Below are 19,692 nucleotides of genomic sequence, written 5' to 3' on the forward strand. Positions count from 1 at the left end.
CCTCGACGTGCACATTTGTGCATATAGATATGCTGTAGGGACCTGAAGAAAAAGTTCTAGAAAAGAAGACATATGTAGTCATGACTTTTTAAAACTTTCTCTCCCACACAGGTGCTCTAAGTCATCTGACCTGCCTGCAAATCCTGTTTCTTCACAACAACTTGATCAGAGGGTTGGAGGACACAATGCACGAGCTCAGGAGGATGCAGCAGCTCCAAAATGCCAGTGAGTCCTGAACCATCAACCACACCCATCACCGATCAACAACCTGGCCTGAGAAATTCTGTTCATGCTTTAAAGATCCATTTGCAAATGTGGATGTTTGACTATACTGTGTATTTTAAAATGCAGCTTTTTTCCTCAATCCCATCTCTCATGAACTTGGCTATCGCCAACATGTAATCCATCGCCTGCCCTCACTCCAGATCTTAGATGGAAAAGGTAAAGATGTTGAAATGTTCTGACATATCAGACACGCGGTTTGTCATTACAAACACAGGAACTGTCTCTGTTGTGTTATTAGAAGTGGAGCCAGCAGAGAGGAAGACGTCGTTCCAGATTTACAGTCAGGATTGTCACCGCATCCTCCAGTCTGTGGCTTTTGGAAGATGCCAGTGATAGCTTCCTAACTTCCTATGCAAGTTCAGTCATTACACAGTGCAAAGTTTCTCCTCCATTCTCATTATTTCTGTGATATGTTCAAAATAGAGCAAAAGGTGCACTGCAAACGTAAATTTGAATAGCCTAAAGTACCAGTAAACCAAAACAGTGAAGGATTGAGACAAAAAAAGAGCTACAACTGAAGATTTCCCCCAAGACCAATAACAATCACAGGAAGAAGTTGACCGTAAAAATAAATCTGAAATACCCCAAAATGTTATTTGACACAAAGTGAGCCACAGATGACCCCAGAGATGAAAAGAAATTAAAACAAATGTCAAACAGAATAAAATGCAAAATGAAATGATAGATGCAAACTGGCAGTAACAGTTTGTACAGTCATCTTAAGTGTGCACTAAACAAGAGAGTTTAATGGGTTAATGGACAGGAGAATGTGGTTTATGTCTGCTGAACAGGATATACTCAGACTTGATTTCAAATCAGTAGGAAGCGTCGCATTTTAACCAGTTCTTTCCTGGACAACATACTCGGAACTACAGATTCCTTGTAAAAGATATTTCCATGCTCTTTCACATGCGTCACTTCTGGATGTTAAATACCACCAATGGAAACCATACAGTAAAGTTACAGCAGCACAAACAATGTGAGTCACATATATACTTGATGTTTTCATGCTTGGTCCTAATTAGCAAAGTTAAAGCTAACAATTACAGAATAAAAACTGATTTATAGTCCAGTTATCACTCAGAATATATCATAAATACATATTTCCACTTTATTCTGACCAAAAAAACTCAAAGTAATACACTTGATAAATAATACCAGCACTCAAAGAACTTCTCAAATTCACCCGTTCACAAATTTGCACATCAATACAGCTCATTATTCTATTCCTTGAATGTCTTTACCCCATCATGGACTCATACCTAGATCCATGCATTAGGGGGAATTTGAGTTTTAGTATCTTGCTCAAGGACACTTTGGCATGCATACTGGATAAATCGAAACACCTTCTGATTAGCAGAACCGCTCTGCCTCCTCGTCCATCGCTGACATTTATGCTTATGCCAAAATGATTTTCCACGTCTTTACTAAACTATGAAAAGGTGTCAAGTCCCAGAATGCATCTTGGTAACTTTTAATGTTTATAGGTAAAAGTTTAAAGTGTTAATTGGCATTTTGAACAATAAAGGAAAGCTATGCTGAATATGTTTGTCAAGGCCTCAGGAAGACTCGAAACAAATCAATAGGGCACATCGAGCACAGCTGGAAACACAAAAGTAATGTGCAGTTTGTGATGATTTGTGATCAGGGGCAAGTGTGTTTCACAGGATTTACATGCTATCGATTGCACTAAACACACCCTGATAATTTCAGGAGTGAGTGAACAAACATAAATAAATACACTTAAAAAATGAGAATCTACAGCATATTTCAGTGAAGTTGGTCTCTGTTTAATGTATTTGAAGTCACCAGCTCTCAGAACAATCACAGCATTAATGAACTTGATATTTTGACTTCAGCTTCTCTAATAATTCATGGTGCACAACAAATGAAAGAACATCAAAACTAAAACAGTGAGATCTTTCAAGACAAACTGACACTTGCCATCCTGACATGGTGTCCTTGTTCAACAGTGGATGCTGGAGTAAATGTTTCCATTTAGTCGGAATTTGGAAAATCCTGAGAATTAAAGTCACATCTCATCATTCACGAAAAATAAACTGATGGCATTTATATTTAAAAATATACATTTTTGGTCAACATTTTTCAGCCATGCCTTTCACTCACAGCTCCCATAATGTTTTCAGTACAAAAGACGTCCCAGAAATACATCAAATAACTGCAAAGAAACAACTCTGATTGGTTACTTCATTCCCACAGTTTGCTACAGTTTAAGGCAGAATTGCTTTCCATAATGGATGTGAGCCATTACGAATCCCTCCCAGTGACGTCTACCAAAAACACTTTAGCCTATGCAGTGTTCACATTCAGATATTATAACAATTCCATATGAAAAGTTAACTTAGAAAAAGGACACAAAGACTGTGGCATTCCTCGGATGTGTCTTGCCGTTATGGTGAGAGTCTTAGATTGTTAATAAATATGAGTCCTTCTTCGAGTCTTTATCTGGCGTTTATTCTTATGGCCAGTTTGCTCTCTATCTGTGGTGTGTGGATAGACCCTAGAGAAGATGGTCATTGTCTTCAACTGTCAGATGTTCATCAGTTGCCAGCAGCTGGGGTGCTTGCAGGGTCTGATGTTACCGTTTCTGCTGCAGTGTTTAAAGGGGTGACCTCACTGCTAGTGTCTACTGAAAGCTCCTGCATGGAGTCTGTGGCATCCTGCACAGCTTTACTCTCCTCTGAAAGACAAACAAGACAAGTCATTCAAACCTATTTTAATCACATGCAGCTTTGTGTTTTATCCCTGATCAACTCTTGATGACCGTCAGTTAAAATTCTATATTAAACTGATCATATTTTAATATAGTCTTTCACAGCATGCTTTTACTGTGAGTTTATTTAAATATGGGAGAAAATTCAAATGAGCTCTTAATTAGTGATGTTATTTTGTATGCCTCCCTTTTTTAAATTTTCTTTTTTTAAGAATGTAAAAAGAAAAGCATAATTTTTTTTAAAATTTGAAAATATTTTTTGTTGTAAATCCATAAGCAGAAAATTAGAGCTTTTAAGGGTTTTCTCAAAAGTGAAATTTAAAGAAAAATATTGAAACATGATGGCTCTATTCACACTGATCCTGAAGCAGACGATTTTAAGTAAAAAGTCAGATATTGATGTTAAAATGACCTTAAAATGGAACTGATTCTACTTTAATAGAACGCTGTCATTACACACATTTTGTAACATTTAACACAGAAGCTACATTTAGTAGCTTCTGTGGGACAAATGTTTGCGTTACTATTTTGTGTGACTTATTTTAGCTTTCTAATGAAGAAAATACCTTTGTTCTGTTGCATCCTCAGTTTGGCTGCTTCTGCTTCTTGTTTCTCTCTCTGCTCTTGGAGCTTCTTGCAAACTTTCTTGTGGGTGAACCAGTGCATCTTTTGGCAAGCTTGGCCACAGTAGATCACCTGGTGAGAAAAAAAAAACAACAACTTTATTTGTACACCGTTTATGTCAAAAAAGGTAAACAATCCAAGCAGTCAGTTAAAGAAAGGACTCTCAGAAAAGGTCATAATTAAAAATTTCACATCAAATTAAAACAAAGAAACAACAACAGGCTTCATTGTTGAGGTAAAACCGACAATCTGTTGTAGCTCTGACGCTCACCATTTTACAGATGGAGCATCTCTTCTCGGCTCCTTTCTCTCCACAGGTCGTGCAGAACTCTGCGTCCATGAAGCCGACCTGACCGGTGATGGCCTGAGTCAGCACTGACAGAGCTGTGGGGTCGTTACCCTGCAATGATGTTAGAAAGAAAGACACAAATCAACCACCACACACAGCTAATTACAAAATACATTAAGCTTGAATGAAACCTATTCAAAACAAAGTTCTGACTTTTTTTTTTTTTCATGAAAAGATACACATTGCTTAATTTAGCCTTTTGATCCATTTAGCTTTCCAGTGAGTTGGATTTGCAAACTCACAATCTCTACAGGAGCGATACTCCGCACCAGCTGCTGCAGCAGAGTAGCATCACAATATGGGAATTTGCGAATGCATTCTCTGATAAACTTCTCTTGATACACGGGGAAACCATCAGAGTCCCGACCCTTCAGCAAGCTGGAAAACAAGGATTAGAGGCATTTATAACTGTACAGTGGATGTCATCTCAAAAATAACTTAAAATAATAAAATTCACTGCATTTTGGAATTTTTGGTTTTAACAGACATAGCTCCACTCAGGATCAGGCTTGAGTGTTAGGCTACGTTCACACTGCAGGCGAAAGCGCATCAAATCCGATTTTTTTGACCCTATGCGACCCATATCCGATCATGGTGTGACAGTGTGAACGGCACAAATCCGATATTTTCAAATCCAATCTGGGTCACTTTCGTATGCGGTACTGAATCTGATACATATCCGATGTTTCAGAAAGCGACTGCTGTGTGAACGGTCATGTCGCATTAAATCCGTCTTTTATGTCACTGACACAAGACAGACGCCAATTATCAGCGCCGGAGAAGCGCCCGAGAAGAAATTGCGAATGCTTCCTGGCCATCCGGTGAGACTGCTGGGAAGACAACGTTGGAGAAACGTGAACATTTTATTTGTACTGCATAACCTGCAGATTCTGACAGAAATCTGCAACTATCCTTTGAAGCACCGCTCCTCTAAAACAGCAATAAGGATCATTATTAGGTTATCTACATTATTATGTAAATAACAAAATAACTTAAAGCAAAAATTGGGAAACATGAAGTCCGAAGTCTTTATATTAAGGGCCAGCAGTCAAACAATACGGTTTGCTCTGGGTCTAAACAGAGCGCGTTGTGTGTGACGTCTTCTTTTGCGCATGCGGGCCGCTTTGAGCGTTCACACTAGAGCGCGTTTGCTGTCGCATTTTATTTGTAGTGTGAACGAGCAGACAAAAAAATCGGATTTGACCAAAAAAAAATCGGAATTGAGCATTAAGACCTGCAGTGTGAACGTAGCCTTAGAGTCGGTAGAATAACCAACAATTCTGTCACCATCAGTGTTGTTACGCTCCATATTGGTCACAACACTGACAAAAACAAATGCCCTACCATGAAAAGCTGCTTAGAAGCATTAAAAAAATTAATTAAGAACACATTCTAACCTGTGCTATCATTACATTTATTTAACACACACAAAAAGCACAGAAAGTAAACACTAGATTATTGTAGGTCACACACCTCTTAAGGAGACCGTCTAGCTTGTCCTCACGGTCTTTGAGGAAGGAGGCACATTTTCCCAGCACACAGCTGATGTAGTGCATCTTCATGGCCAACACCTCGTTCATGTCCTGCTGCTTGATGCACTTCTCACAGATAAGCTCCATCACCCGGCGACATTTGTCCAGCGCCTCCACCTCCGCCAGTAAAGGATTCTCCTTCACCAGCATCACCATCTGGAAAACAAATCAAACACCGAGGTTCTTCTTAGTAAAAGAAATGCAGTTTACATGTCTTTGCTCATAATCTGTGATGTAAAAATCTGTTTTCAGTTCCGTTCATAGCTCCAAGTGCACCACAGGACATCCCTGCTGTTGACCAGTCAATCAGAGCTAAACCAGTATCTGGCTGTTTTTAACTATACCCCATTGCTCAGTGACAAAATGTATTTGAAAGTTTGCTGCACAATGCCCATAACCAGAAGAAATCAGAGTAATATTTGCAAATGAATAAATAAAGACTGCAACAGCACTTTAATCTGTATCAGTGGGTAATAACAATAGCTGCATCAATTATATATTTTTATATCATGACCTTTTAGAAACCAGGGAAGCTTTACCTTGACAGGGTTCAGGTTGGTGCTCATGATGACCTTATGCAAAGGTCCAGCAAGTTTGGGTGGTAGCTTGGGTTCCTTCTCCAAACCCTGAGGCTTAGTGTAGTAATCCAGTCTGGCACGGGAGAAGAAGTTGTTGATCACTGTGACACAATCATGTTGCCCTAAAGAGAGAACAAATTAGTTTGTTCATTTGTTTTAGCACATGTACAACAAATGACCAGTCAAACGGAAATACTAAAGGCAATTCTAAGATTTCTTCAGTGTGTATGGAGGGCACGGATGGTGGAATGTACCAGCTAGCAAAAAATGAAGTGATGTAATCAAAAAAAAGTGATCATACCCAAGATCAGTCAGTTCCAATAATTTGTATCTAATGTAGGTCAAGTAGGTAGGTAAGGGATGTTAAGAAAAAGAAATACATAAAAAAACTGAAGCTAATGCCAATCTCTAGTTTTTTTTCCCATGCAAAAAGAAGAAAAAAAAATCTGACTAAAAAGGTTTTGTCTCTGTCTTTTTGTCTTTGTGTGTAGACCACTAGACCTAAAAGCTAACCGTTACTCCAAACGTACCAACAAAAGCTGCCATCTGTGCAGCAGTCCTTCCGACAGAGTTAACTACGTCTGTTTCTGCCCCTGCGTCCAGCATCATCCATGTGATATCAGTCTTTCCTGCAGGCACAAAAGAAGGAAAGTCACAACACTTAATAAAGAAACAACTGATTCTTCAGTGATGCTGCTGGAGCGATTAAAACCAACATGCACACACAGGTTTTACCTGACAGGCCAGCAAACATCAGCGCTGTGTATCCATGCTCATGCTCATTACAATTCACATCTGCACCGTGTTGAAGCAACAACTTGCACATGTCTGCTTTTCCCTTGTAAGCGGCGTGCATGAGAGGAGTCATCCCATACTGTGGATAAGACAAAAAAGTTAAGAAAAGCTGCTGATATTTATTGCATTTAAGCAAAGATTAGAAATAAGGAAATATTTACAGAAAAAAAATTCAAAACTAATAGATTAAAAAAAAAGGTTACTACAATTGCTTCTAAACAGTTAAAATGCTTGTTTTTATTATCTGTCTGTACTTACCTTCACCATCTGCTACAGGTACAGTAAAGTTAAAAACCATCAAACTACAACCATCTGCTTCTGACCGGTGGACAGGACAAACGTCCTCTAAAGTCCTTCAGAGTGGTGACTTATAATTTGTCCTTTTATTCAGCAACACATGTGTTTGACCTTGTCTTAAATAGCTCATCATGTGTGCTCCACAAATACACTGCAGTCCTGAAATGAAAAGACTTACTTTTTAGATGAAACCACAGATGGTGTCTCAGATGTAGTTATTTTACCATTTGAACCTTTTGGCCTGATGATTATATCGTAATTAGAGATGAATGCGATTTTTGTCACAAGGATAAGACACAAGAAATAATATAAATCGATGCCCCCGCCCCCCTGACCCTTGTAAACGAGGTAGAGAGGAGCTTTTGAAAAATGTCCAGTAAGTTGTCAATTTATGACACCAGATTTAGTATCTGTACTCAAAAAAAGAATTATTAGTGCATACGCTGTTAATATAAATTAAACGTAACTAAAAATTATCATTGCAAGTCAACATTCGATTAAATACGTAAAAGAGACGAGACAGATAACGTGCTTTGTTACATGTGCATGTTTTGTTTTCTCGATATTGCGATCAGACATACTCTTTTACCTCATCCAAACAGTTGACTCGAACATCCTTACAGCCCAGCAACCTTGAGGCCTCTTGAACGTTTCCTAAAGACAAAAACCCCCTCAGTATTATTTCAGTACACACAACACTACGATTTACAGCTACTAAACTATATTAAATTAAGATTTTTTTTCTAAATTAGTCTGCCATAGTCCAACTTATACACTGCATAATCATTCTAATCTACCATGTAGTTCGGTCCACTTAGATCACGTTTAAAACTCATGTTATCCTGCAAGTTTGCATTAGTGAGGTGGGACTACATTTTAGCCTGAATGATTAGCTTTGAGCTAACATCAGCTATTCACAAGCTTTGACACAGCTAATTTTAAAGTCAACTGCTATTAATAAAGAAGCTGCAAACATGCATCACGGCTTTAACTGCGGTTCAGTTATTTAATTCAGTCACATTTTCTCCAAAGAGCTAACAAGAGCTAACTGCTGTATGGTGTTTTCAGGGATTAGCGTTAGCCAGCTTACCTGCAGTAATAACCTCAAACAACTCCTTTTCACTTGGTGACAAGTCTCCTTTCTTTAAAGCAGACATTCTGGCCAATATTAGCTTCAAACGAGACGATAATGGCACAAATAAACCACCGAGTTTTCAAATAACTCTACACTGTCCGTGGCTCCGACAGTATGCTGATGCTCAGGCATGAAGGCTAGCTCAGAACGAGCTGTCATCTGGAACGTACCACTGCCAACCCCTAGTAGGGAGGATATGTGTCACAGTCAAAAATACGTCAACGTTTAATCCACCGTCTGGACTTTTTGACTTTTTAGAACAATGCAACAAAAAAATCTAAGAAATATGAGGATTAGATATAATGTCACATTTTCTCATCATATGTCACAACAGTGAAGTGCAAGAGATAACACCCCTTTAAAAAACTGATGAGTTCCACAGAAGTCTAGAAAGTTTTTTTTTTTTTTTTTTTTTTTAATTGCACAGAAATGTACAACAATTATGGCAATCTCTACAAAGATTCTATTTTCCCAACATGAAATATTATCAGAACAGGCTGAATTCCAACATATAGAAGATAGATAATGAACAGGAAGTACAAACAACAACAAATAAATAAATAAAAACAAACCCCAAACAGAATCAAAGCAAACAAACAAGCAAAAAAAAAAAAAAAAAAGACGTTATACCTTAGGGGTTTTCTAGCAGATCTAATTCAATAATCATATGATTCAGAACCAGAGCTTGTTTTTTGTCCATAAATTTAACAGATGAGAGGAAGAGGCAGAGTTCTTTGTGAAAAGTACAAAAGGACAGCTTTGTTTTCAGAAAACGACATTTGTGAATGAAGAATTTGCCCATAATAATTATTACATTTAGAACACTTTCAAGCTTCTTTTCTTTTCTTAGAGAACCAAGGATAATATCATTTTTAGAAAATTCAAGTAAATTTGGAATCTTTGGGAAGAGCCAGTAGTGCACATCGTTCCACAGGGCTTTACAGAATATACAATTATAAAATAAATGTTCTGTTGATTCAATATCCCCATCACAAAAAGAGCAAGAATTACTATCAATAGCACACAGGGAACTGTGCTGTCCCCTCTTCTCTTCACCCTGTACACCTCTGACTTCTGCTACAACTCTGAATTATGCCATATTCCGAAGTTTGCAGACGACACAGCCATCATGGGGTGTATCTGGGATGATCAGGAAGAGGAGTACAGAAGTCTGGTGAGGAACTTTGTCGCATGGAGTCACACAAACCACCTGCAACTCAACACCTCAAAGACTAAGGAACTGGTTGTGGACTTCGGGAGGTCTAGAGCAGGTCCACTGCCGGTTCAGATAGAGGGGGAGGAGGTGGAGGTGGTCAACAAGTACAAGTACCTCGGGCTGTGGGTGGACAATAAACTGGACTGGTCATGCAACACAGAGCACCTGTATAAAAAAGCCCAAAGCCGACTGTACTTCCTCAGGAGGCTGAGGTCTTTTAACATCTGCAGGAAGCTCCTGAGGATGTTTTACCAGTCGGTGGTTGCTGGAGTACTTTTCTATGCTGTGGTGTGCTGGGGGAGCAGCACAGCAAAGAGGGACTCATCCAGGCTGGAGAAACTGATCAGGAGGGCTAGCTCTGTGGTCGGCATGAAGCTGGACACTCTGGTGACAGTGGCAGAGAAAAGGACACTAAAGAAACTGATGGACATTATGGACAATGCTGGGCATCCTCTGCACACGGCCATTAACAACCAGAAGAGTCTGTTCAGTGACAGGTTGCTTCTCCCAAAGACAAGAACTAACAGACTTAAAAACTCCTCTGTCCCACACGCCATCAAACTGTTTAACTCCTCTCTGGAGGGGAGAGGGAGGGGAAACAGGAGGACAAAGGAGGGGGGAACAACTAAGCTGTAGTGCCTCTTCACCTCACTGTGCAATACCTTTTGTGCAATACTTTTGTAAATAGTCAACAGTGCAATAGACTCAATACTTGAAATGTGCAATTCATTCACTTGTATTTTTATTTTTTATTCCTATTTATTCTATTTATCCCCTTCGTATATTTTATTTATATTGTCTCTGTATTTATATATGTGTGTGTGTGTGTGTGTGTGTGTGTGTGTGTGTGTATGTATATATATATATATATATATATATATATATATATATATATATATATATATATATATATATAATATTCTGTAACTCTGAAACTTCTGTCGGTGCTGTGCTTTTTGGAAATCGAATTTCCCAGAGGAACCCACCCGAGGGATTAATAAAGTTCTATCTAATCTAATCTAATCTAATCTAGCAAAGCGACGTCTGAGAAATTCTTTGGAAGGGTAAATACCAGAAAGGATTTTGTAGTGGACCTCCTTAGCTTTGAGGAATGGGAAGTTTTAGGTAATTGTTTCTGATCTCTTTCTTTTGATCACCAAGGAACAGATGTGAGATGGAATTTGGATTGGATCTATAAGGGAAAAAAACATTGGTAAATAATTCCCTAATTTGGGAGTTTTTTTAGACTGTTAGCTGTAATGTTATGCCCATTTACCAAGAGTTCAGGGAGGTCAGGGGATCTATAGTCAGGGTTTTGAAAAAGATTATATGCTGTACATAGAATGTTTTGAGGGATATGTGCTCCAGTCCATCAATCCTTTAAAGTGCTGGACACCGATGGTAAATCGGCATCAGACCCTAAATAAATTGTCCTCTGCTGTTATCCATATTGCTTCAGTCATTCTTTGGTGAGTAGACGTATTGGTTACATAAACACAATGTGAGCTGTTTTTTGTCTTATCTCTTGTTTTCTCTTGTCTTTCTTTTTTGAACATTTCTACTTTTTTGTGCTTATGAAGAAGTACAATTAGAACACAAATAAAAGAAGAAAAAAAGACTTGTTCTCATCAAATTGTAAGAAATCGTAAAATAAGTTGCACACACTCAAGCAACATGAATAAGATAACAGGCATATTACTTCAGCACAGGGGATTCTTTGGAATGCAGCAACCATTTATTAGATTTGTCCTTTATTTAGGGTATATAAAGTAGAAAAACAAAAACCTTGTTTAGCATTTTAATCAATTTAGTATTTTGAATGTAATGTTACATTTATTTAATGTAAAGTAGCACAATAGTTAGTATATACTTCGAAGATAAAATAATATCTTACAAATGTGTATTTTGGGACTCTTTGATTCACAGCTGTTTGCCATTCCAGCAAAAATCAATTTACCCTTTAAACTTTCTCTGATATTTTAATTTAAAATGATAAAATAATAAAAAAAAATTAAATAACTGAAAAGCAGAATATAGTTCAATGAAATTAAAAAAAAAAATCAATGAGAAGACAAAAGAGTTAAAAAAAAGAAGTCTAAGTCTACACAAATAAAGTACCACGATTAAAAAGACAAAAAAGAAAAGAAAAAAAAGAAAAGAGAGAAGTAAAACAAGATAAAGGGAAATAAAATACCTCAATTAATCAATGTTTAAATGCAATCCAATAACAAGCTTAATGTCTGAAAATCACACAAAAAAGTTTTTGCTGTGATGTGTCTGAGGTGACAAAAATATTATTTATGTAGCCCCTCATTAAAATATTTTTTAGATTTGTATGTATTATAGCCCAGTGTTTCCGAACCTCTGTGCCGCGGTACATACGTGAATTGGTCTGTTTGATTAGAATTCTCTTTGCATTTCACTTTATATGTATTTTGTTGATCATTAAATAATATTGTCTTAAAATCTCATGATCATATTTAGGCAAGTAGAGCTAGACGACTGGAATGAAAGTAAATACATGTAATTTCCTCTGAAGAGATTGAAGCCTGACTATATGCAAAGTCTCCTGTCTGGATTTAGGTTTGTGACATCAGCATGCAAAGAGCTTCAGGAGAAATCTTGGCACATCCTAGCTCTTTTTCGGGAAGTCCTGATTTAATAGGCTATTTTAGAGGTCATAAACAAGTGCTGAGGCAGTTTTTTGTCTAAGATGTTAAATTCTCCAACCCACGTAGATCAGCCACAGTTCAAATTAATGTTTTTTTGATGAGCTTTCACAAAATAATAAGAATAAAGATACTAAAGACAGGAGACCGATGTGTGTGTTCTTTTTTAAATTTGAATTAAATTTTTAATTTATTATGTATGTGTTTACTGATGTAGTGAGGTTTATGGTGTATGAACTTGTGATGCGAAAGCTTTTTAAGAAAGTCAAAATCTGTAGGCATTTTACTTTTCAGCCACAGTCATGTTAATGGCAAATATGCTAGGTTGAAATAAATTTAGAAGGCTTCATCAACTTGTGGTCAAAAACACTGACTTAAAACAAATGTTGAACAGTAGGTTCAAGGTTTCATTGTCATCCAAGCGCATAAATTAACAAAATAAAATAAACATAAAAATGTGCCACGGTATACAAGAATAAAATGAGATAAAATAAATACAATAAATTACTTGAGTAGATGCAGTGACAGGAAAGTCTGTTCTGATTTGACCTGCTGCATTTATAATAATTTATTTTTGCAAAGATTTCATATATAGAGACTACGTAGTGCTACAAGTTACATACCAGCTTTCACAAATAGGTTCCAGTGGAAAGCTGTTTTATTCTGTTTTTTTAAGGTAATATTAAAGGTAATCAAAGAAGAAAAAAGGGCATTGGCTTTTAAAGATTTTACATTTTAATATACATATCAGTTCACATAGTTAGGATTTACTCTTATTATTATTATTCTAAGACTCTGAGGGACTGTGAAACTGAAAATTCAGATGGTTCAATTTGACTGGGAAAGCAAACTGTAGGAAAAGATCTTGGATGTTTTAATTTCAGCTTTATCGTACATGTGTCTGTTTTATATACAACTATGATACAGGGTGTGGGTAATGTAAAGGATGTAAAACAGTGTTAAGGGTTCAAATACTGAGGAGGGATATAGGAGGAAATCCAAAATAACAACACTGGTCTGGCCGGGTTAAGTCAAACGATGATTTTAATGAACACACGTGTGGGAGATGAACACTGTACGCAGACAGCATCGATCTCTCTCTAACAATACACAATCAGTTGTTTTTATATCATCAGGGAAATTTATGACGCCCCCTCATGGGTCATCACATGCATAAGTTTCAAAACCACAATGACTTTTAACACAGTTTGAAAAAGCAACATCGCCTCATCTCCATGCCAGGTGTCTTCCTGTCGCTGCCGGATGCTGCCTTATCGTCTGGAACATCAGGCACACATTCTGCAACAAACTGTTCTTTTGCAGGCACAGTTTTGCAGTCACAAGCAAAATATGATTAACCTCTCACCTATAAATGAGTAGCATCCTCCCAACAGCTCCTCAAAGTAACTTACACTTAGACTCTGCTTTAGTTTCACTTTCACAAGCACGCTCTGCAAAAGCCTGCGATCCCTGTCTACTTTGGCACAGAGTGTACTCAGAGTTAGGCCTTTTTTTAATAATGCAATGTAATCTACATATAAACATTTAAGATTATGAAAAGCATTCCAAAGCATTTAAGATTATAGATTTAACTCAACAGTTTAAAGTGGTTATAACTGCACCTGTAATAAAGGCTAATTGGGTGCCAATATGTTTAAACATCTGAATACAATATCAATGCTGTAGATTATGTTATTAATGCAATGATAATGATGATGACCATGAACAATAGCAGTAAAATATTTCTCTGATCTCCACAACAGCAGATTCTACACAGAACTTGCTTGGTGGGTGTTTACATGGAGACAAAATAAACTCTTATTAGATGCTTGATTGACTCCTAAGAAAAAGTTAATTCTTGGATAAATACGATAAAAATATAATCTAACTATAAGATGTTAATTAAGCTGAACACAATCAATAAATACATAAATAATAATTCTTTGTAGGCTATACTGTTTTTGAGGAAGCAAAAGTGCTGCACACTCATTTTGAACACAATTAAAAGAAAGATACTTTCATTAAAATATCATGAAAGCCAAAATTACAAATATATATTCAAATTAAGCAAAACTACAGTCCTGAACGGTATGTTATTGCAAACTTATCAGGAATTCTTATCAGCAACATGAGTTGTTTACTTGCAGAGTTCCAAACAGGAATCCTTGCACTACTCTGTGAAGTTGGCAGACATGGATACCTGTGTGGATTATGTAAATTAGGAGAAGATGAAATGAATGACATTTCATTCTGTAATGTCAGTCCAAGTAAGGAATATATATATATATATTAGGGGTGCAACAATACTCGTATCGATATTGAACCGTTCGATACAGTGCTTTCGGTTTGGTACGCATATGTATCGAACAATACAAGAATTTTAATTTATTTTATCAACTTTTCTTCTGACGATGCTGTCTGTGTTGAGCGCTCAGTGGATCTGCGCTCGACAGTGCAGCCTAGGCGTAGTCGAACGCAGATTCACTGAGTTAGCACATGATTGTCCTTATGGGGACCTGATATGTTTAATATGCTGCTGAGAATATAGCCCAGAAGAAGCGTATAGTATAGCTTTTATTTTGGAAAGAGCCATTTCTCTGTAATAAACTCTCTTTTCCAAAGATGAGTGATTTGTCGATCAGATAGATAAATTTTTTTATTACTTTGTTGTTTCAGCAACATAAAATTGAAATCTTGTACTTTTGAGTTAAAATATATATTTATAATTTTAATAAATGACAAATTAAAAAGGCATGAACATTTTTTTGTATCGAAAAAATATCGAACCGTGAATTTTGTGAATCGTTGCACCCCTAATAAATAAATAAATATATATATGTATATATATATAAAAATCCAGAAATGTTTTGCTGTTCAGACAGTGTCAAACAGATCTAATTTTGGTGCTTGTAAGATAGTTGCCTATATTTATTAAACCTGGAAAAAGTGTCAGTTTGGATTATTTGTTTTATACTCGTAGGTTATGCTTCTACACTGCCTCTGTGCTGTTGGATTTAGCATACTGTTATATGTTTGGCAAAATCATCAAATCAAACCAATCAATAAATAAGAAAACTGGTGTTAAGCGCTCAGCCACTTTAGGGAATCTCTTTGATGAAAACCTTTCCACTGGATTGCTTTCTCCACTTCAGATTTATGTTAGCTCCAGTTGAAGCCATCAGCTAGAAAACAGAAAAAAAACAAGACCTGTTTATAGGATCATTTAGATCTGACATCTTACACAAAATGTTCTAACAGAACAACAAAAAGCACATAATGTGATCTTCAGATCTTGTAGATACATCACATGTCCAAATTTTCTGTGATCAACTATTTAACTTGCCACGTTACCAAACAACAACAACAACAGCAAGTAAATTATCATTAAAGGAGTGCTATGGTAAATGGACTGGTTCTTACATAGCACTTTTCTACTCTATCTGAGCACTCAAAGCGCTTTATTCAACTAATTCATTCACCCAATCACGTTTTGTTAAGTGCTTAGTATCTAACATTCATACTCAGATGGATGCATTGGAGAACAACATAGGGTTAGTCTCTTGCCCAAGGATATTTGGCATACAGACTGGAGGAGCCTGCATTGAACCCAGCTACTACCTTGCAGGTAGGACTGGACAACATGTTTTGGCCTGGTTTAAGTAGGTCATTAATACTGTATTTTCTTATTCTCTGAGCAGAATGTAGGAGGCAAAACACTTAGAGCAAAGATCTGCAAGACTTACTTGCTTCAAGATGTTCTCTTGTATGGTAGGGTTATTTAGATCCAGCCCAGAGTCTTGCAGGCTGATTCTCAATTTAATCACTTTGACTGTGGTTTCTATTATAAGTGGAAAGGAACATATAAGCAGAAAATTGTTCATTCATCATTTCTGTGTGTTTAGTTCAGATATTTACACAGTAAAAACAACAAGAGATGCTGTAAATTAAGTACCTACCTTTGACCTTACAGACACATAAGAATGGGTATTTGTTAGAACATGGCAGTTGCCCCCATTTACCAGATTCATTCTTCATCAAAGCACCACAGTGCTCAGTTTCTTCAGTCCAAATTTTCTGCTCTACTGGCCAGTATCTCAGTGAGGAGTTACTCTGGTCAGACCACTCCCAGGGGTCTTTGAAGAGTCCAATCCAAACATCCATACCATTAGCTAGACTCTGAATTATCTGATGCTCTGCATCATTCCTCACACTGGTCAGGTCTGTGTGGTTGGTTCTGCAGTAGTTTTGAGCCTCACTCCAACCCATTGTTGCTGAACTGAGAATATACTGCTCAGCACCTTTTTTCTTTCCTGATAAAAAGAAAGGAAAATTAAAGAAAAGCAAACAAACTTAATATACTTAATTTGTATATTGGTATATTGTAGCTGTGGTACTCTCTTACCGTCAAAGCATAAAAATCTTTTGGCGTAATGACAAGGGTCTGAAGACAAACTCCTATTTTCATATGTACCACAGTTGTAATTTGTGTTGGAGCCCCAAGGCAAATAATTGTAGAAATTGTTACTTGGCATAGACCAGTGCCATCTCTGAGTCTTGCCTTTCCAAAGCCCAAACCACACAGCATCATTGTATTTGTTCTCAAGAAAATTAACAATTGTTTCTATCTGTTTCATGTTGTCAAAGGTGAGCAGGTCAATGCATTTCTCTCTGCAGTAGCTTTGTGCCTCATACCATGTTTTTGGACTATAGAATAAGACGTTTTGGATCTGGTAGGGATACAAAGGTAGAAAACACATCCCTGTGGAAGAAAGGTCATAATTTTACGCCAGCATAACACATTGCTACTTAATTCTGAAATTAAGACAACAACTAATAGTAAATTTTATCATTTGAGAAGGTGACAGGGATTTGCTGTGGGAGATACTACCCGAGGAGAAACAGGGCTTTCAGAAATACTGGGAGTTCACTGACCTGCAAGTAGAATTAGGTGTGTTTCCAAGACTGTAAAGACATTCATAAGAATAATGTAAGAACATTTATTTCCTCATATTTTAAATAATCAAGATCCTTTAAAGCAGAACCTTTACGTACTGCCTTAAATAATATCCAAGCTTTCCTAGGGGTACACCCTGGAAAGGGTTGCCAGTCAACTATCTATCTCTCAAAAAGTAATGTAAACATGACATGAAAGAAGATAATGAAAGAATCTTACCTAATGTTAACTGCTTCATGATCTGTCCCAAAATTACATTTACGAGCAAATGTGTCCTAAATTTCTGCAGTTTGCACTGCAGTTGTTACTATGCTAGAACTGATTCAGTCTTTGGACCTAAATGTGATACTGACAAGGGTTTATCAGAAAGAGGTGGTAGTGGTTGACACATTTACCTGTATGCGCAAATAATTCTTCCTCAGTATGCAAAGCCTGTGGAAATCTGGACTAAGTAATGCAAATTATTCTTCTCCATTTAAAGGAAAAGTCAAAGTCAAGGCTTTAACCTGACCCTTAATATTGCCAGATATAATGGTAGTACCAATCCACAAATACCCTCTGGACACATACCTGCATGCATTGTACTTCCAAATATGGCACCATACAGAGGGAAAATAAGTTTTCCAACAGTATAAGATTTATGGCCAACATGAACAACAAAGAAATAAGCAAACGAAATAAATTTCCTTACTTTTTGTGCTAAGTTTATATGCTTTAGGCATTAACCTGTCATGGTCCTGGGTGTGTTTTGTGTTTTATTTATATTTCTTGATTATTGTTATTCGTGGTTTTAGTTCTTTTCGGGTTATTTCGTTGTAGTAGTTTCTAGTTTCAGTATCTGTACCTTCCCTGTGTTCCATGTGTCATGTTCATTCAAGTTCAGTTCAGTCAAGTCTGCGTCTCTGTGTCACTCCTGTTTTACTTTGAAAGTCCATGTCTCATGTTAGTGTTTCTAGTTTTGCTTTGCTCCCAGCTGTGCTCCCAGCTGTGCTCTTCTCCTGTGTCTCAATCGCCGGCTTTTCAGTGTATTTAAAAAAGTGTGTTTCTCTTCGTCAGTGTTATGTTGTACCCTCATCAGGCTGTGTTTTATGTCTGCCTTTGTGTTCCTCAGTTAGGTTAGTTTTCACTGGGTCCAGCAAAAAGGCTGTTTGAGTTCACCTTCTGCGTCCTGGAGTCTGCATTTGGGTCCTCCATTCCTGACTGCTGCACACAGCTAGTGATGTTCGATTCGTGAACGAATCGTTCAATACTCGAGAATCACTTTACTGACTCGTGAATCATGATTCACAAGCCCAACTGACTCACTGACTCATCCCTGTTTTTGTTAGCAAACTAATTCGCTTAGTAGAAATATATCTAGCTTATAATTAAAATTGTGTGTGTGTGTGTGGGGGGGGGAACACAACAGCCAGTTTCTTAACAAAAGCATTTCTGCTCTGAACTGGAAGAAAAAAACCCTGAGTAGAAGCTCACATCAAGAAAATAGCTCCTCGGTTCACAGTAGCATCGCTCTGCTAACATGCTAACAGCACATTTGAGCTACTCACTCGCTCCCTTCCTGTGTTGAATCGTAAGCGTAAGCAACTCACTCAGGACTCGCTCACCCCCTCCCTCCTGTGCTGAATCATAGAGCGAACGAATCACTCACTCACTCACTCACTAACCCCCTCCCTCCTGTGCTGAATCATAGAGCGAACGAACGAATCACTCACTCGCTCACCCCCTCCCTCCTGTGCTGAATCATAGAGCGAACGAATCACTCACTCACTCACTCACTCACTAACCCCCTCCCTCCTGTGCTGAATCATAGAGCGAACGAACGAATCACTCACTCGCTCACCCCCTCCCTCCTGTGCTGAAACATAGAGCGAACGAACGAATCACTCTCACCCTGTCACTACCCATCCTGAGACTGTGCAACACCTCTTCTGGATCTGTTCATACGCTAGAACATTTTGGAAAGACTTCAGTAGATTCATTGCTGGACATCTCTACAAAGACTTTACTGTGAAATGGGAAAATGTTGTATTTTGTTTCTTTCGAAGGCAAAAAAAAGAAGACGTTTACTTTATAATAAACTTGTTAGTTATCTTAGCTAAATTTTATTTTCACAAATGCAAATACAGTAACAAAAAACCTAATTTTAAACATTACTATAATGATGTTTTATGTTACATAAAATTGATTAGTGGATCACTTAACAAAAAGGCTATGAAAACTATTACTATTTGTAGTAATTACAAATTATTTGAATGTTTGTAATTCTTTGTATTACACCCCCTGGCATATGTTAATTTTGTTCTGATTGTATACATGTTCTGTATACTGTTTCTTAATAAAGTTAAAATTTTTGGAAAAAAAAAACAAAAAAAAAAACAGCTTCTTCTTCTTCTTCTTCTTGGTTGGCAACCAATATTAAGGTGCATTACCGCCCCCTGGCAGCTCAGTGGACATTTCGATGAGAAAATATATATTTAACACATTTAAGGAAAATACTAATAAAATAAAAATAAACAAAATAAAT

The 19,692-nt window shown here is 37.2% G+C and overlaps 2 protein-coding genes and 1 long non-coding RNA gene across 3 annotated transcripts; 1 reads left to right on the forward strand and 2 right to left on the reverse strand.

Annotated features, from left to right (window-relative positions):
- Positions 1-190: 190 nt before the first annotated feature.
- On the forward strand, positions 191-744 carry LOC309717441. Its single transcript, XR_014279688.1, has 3 exons — positions 191-225; positions 352-441; positions 524-744. It is a non-coding gene; the product is annotated as an uncharacterized lncRNA (long non-coding RNA).
- Positions 745-2,053: 1,309 nt separating this feature from the next.
- Positions 2,054-8,509, reverse strand: ankmy2a (ankyrin repeat and MYND domain containing 2a). Its single transcript, XM_082552752.1, has 10 exons — positions 8,285-8,509; positions 7,784-7,848; positions 6,838-6,976; positions 6,633-6,731; positions 6,064-6,224; positions 5,466-5,680; positions 4,235-4,370; positions 3,915-4,043; positions 3,586-3,715; positions 2,054-2,986 (listed from the first exon to the last, which is right to left on the reverse strand). The coding sequence occupies exons 1-10, from the start codon at positions 8,349-8,351 to the stop codon at positions 2,847-2,849; spliced, it is 1,281 nt and encodes a 426-aa protein (XP_082408878.1). The 5' UTR covers positions 8,352-8,509; the 3' UTR covers positions 2,054-2,846.
- Positions 8,510-13,261: 4,752 nt separating this feature from the next.
- LOC309717741 (C-type mannose receptor 2-like) lies at positions 13,262-18,806 on the reverse strand. The gene is made up of 6 exons (XM_082552532.1): positions 18,716-18,806; positions 17,147-17,176; positions 16,617-16,973; positions 16,171-16,524; positions 15,958-16,052; positions 13,262-15,396 (listed from the first exon to the last, which is right to left on the reverse strand). Exons 3-6 carry the CDS (start codon positions 16,969-16,971, stop codon positions 15,313-15,315), a joined length of 888 nt encoding a protein of 295 aa, XP_082408658.1. The 5' UTR covers positions 16,972-16,973; positions 17,147-17,176; positions 18,716-18,806; the 3' UTR covers positions 13,262-15,312.
- Between the last annotated feature and the right edge of the window lie 886 nt (positions 18,807-19,692).

The sequence above is a fragment of the Aulonocara stuartgranti genome, assembly GCF_965226115.1.
Source record: "Aulonocara stuartgranti genome assembly, chromosome: 11".
Classification (NCBI taxonomy): Eukaryota; Metazoa; Chordata; class Actinopteri; order Cichliformes; family Cichlidae; genus Aulonocara; species Aulonocara stuartgranti.

What these genes read in the sequence shown, in the direction of transcription:
- ankmy2a (XM_082552752.1), bottom strand. Translation starts at nt 8,351, where the DNA reads ATGTCTGCTTTAAAGAAAGGAGACTTGTCACCAAGTGAAAAGGAGTTG. An exon ending in CCAACCTGAACCCTGTCAAG is followed by an intron (nt 5,681 to 6,063) that starts GTAAAGCTTCCC and finishes TTTGTTTTCCAG; the next exon opens with ATGGTGATGCTGGTGAAGGA. An exon ending in CTAGACGGTCTCCTTAAGAG is followed by an intron (nt 4,371 to 5,465) that starts GTGTGTGACCTA and finishes CTTGTTTTCCAG; the next exon opens with CTTGCTGAAGGGTCGGGACT.
- LOC309717741 (XM_082552532.1), bottom strand. Translation starts at nt 16,971, where the DNA reads ATGTGTTTTCTACCTTTGTATCCCTACCAGATCCAAAACGTCTTATTC. An exon ending in AAGATTTTTATGCTTTGACG is followed by an intron (nt 16,525 to 16,616) that starts GTAAGAGAGTAC and finishes TCTTTTTATCAG; the next exon opens with GAAAGAAAAAAGGTGCTGAG. An exon ending in AAGAGAACATCTTGAAGCAA is followed by an intron (nt 15,397 to 15,957) that starts GTAAGTCTTGCA and finishes TCTGTTTTCTAG; the next exon opens with CTGATGGCTTCAACTGGAGC.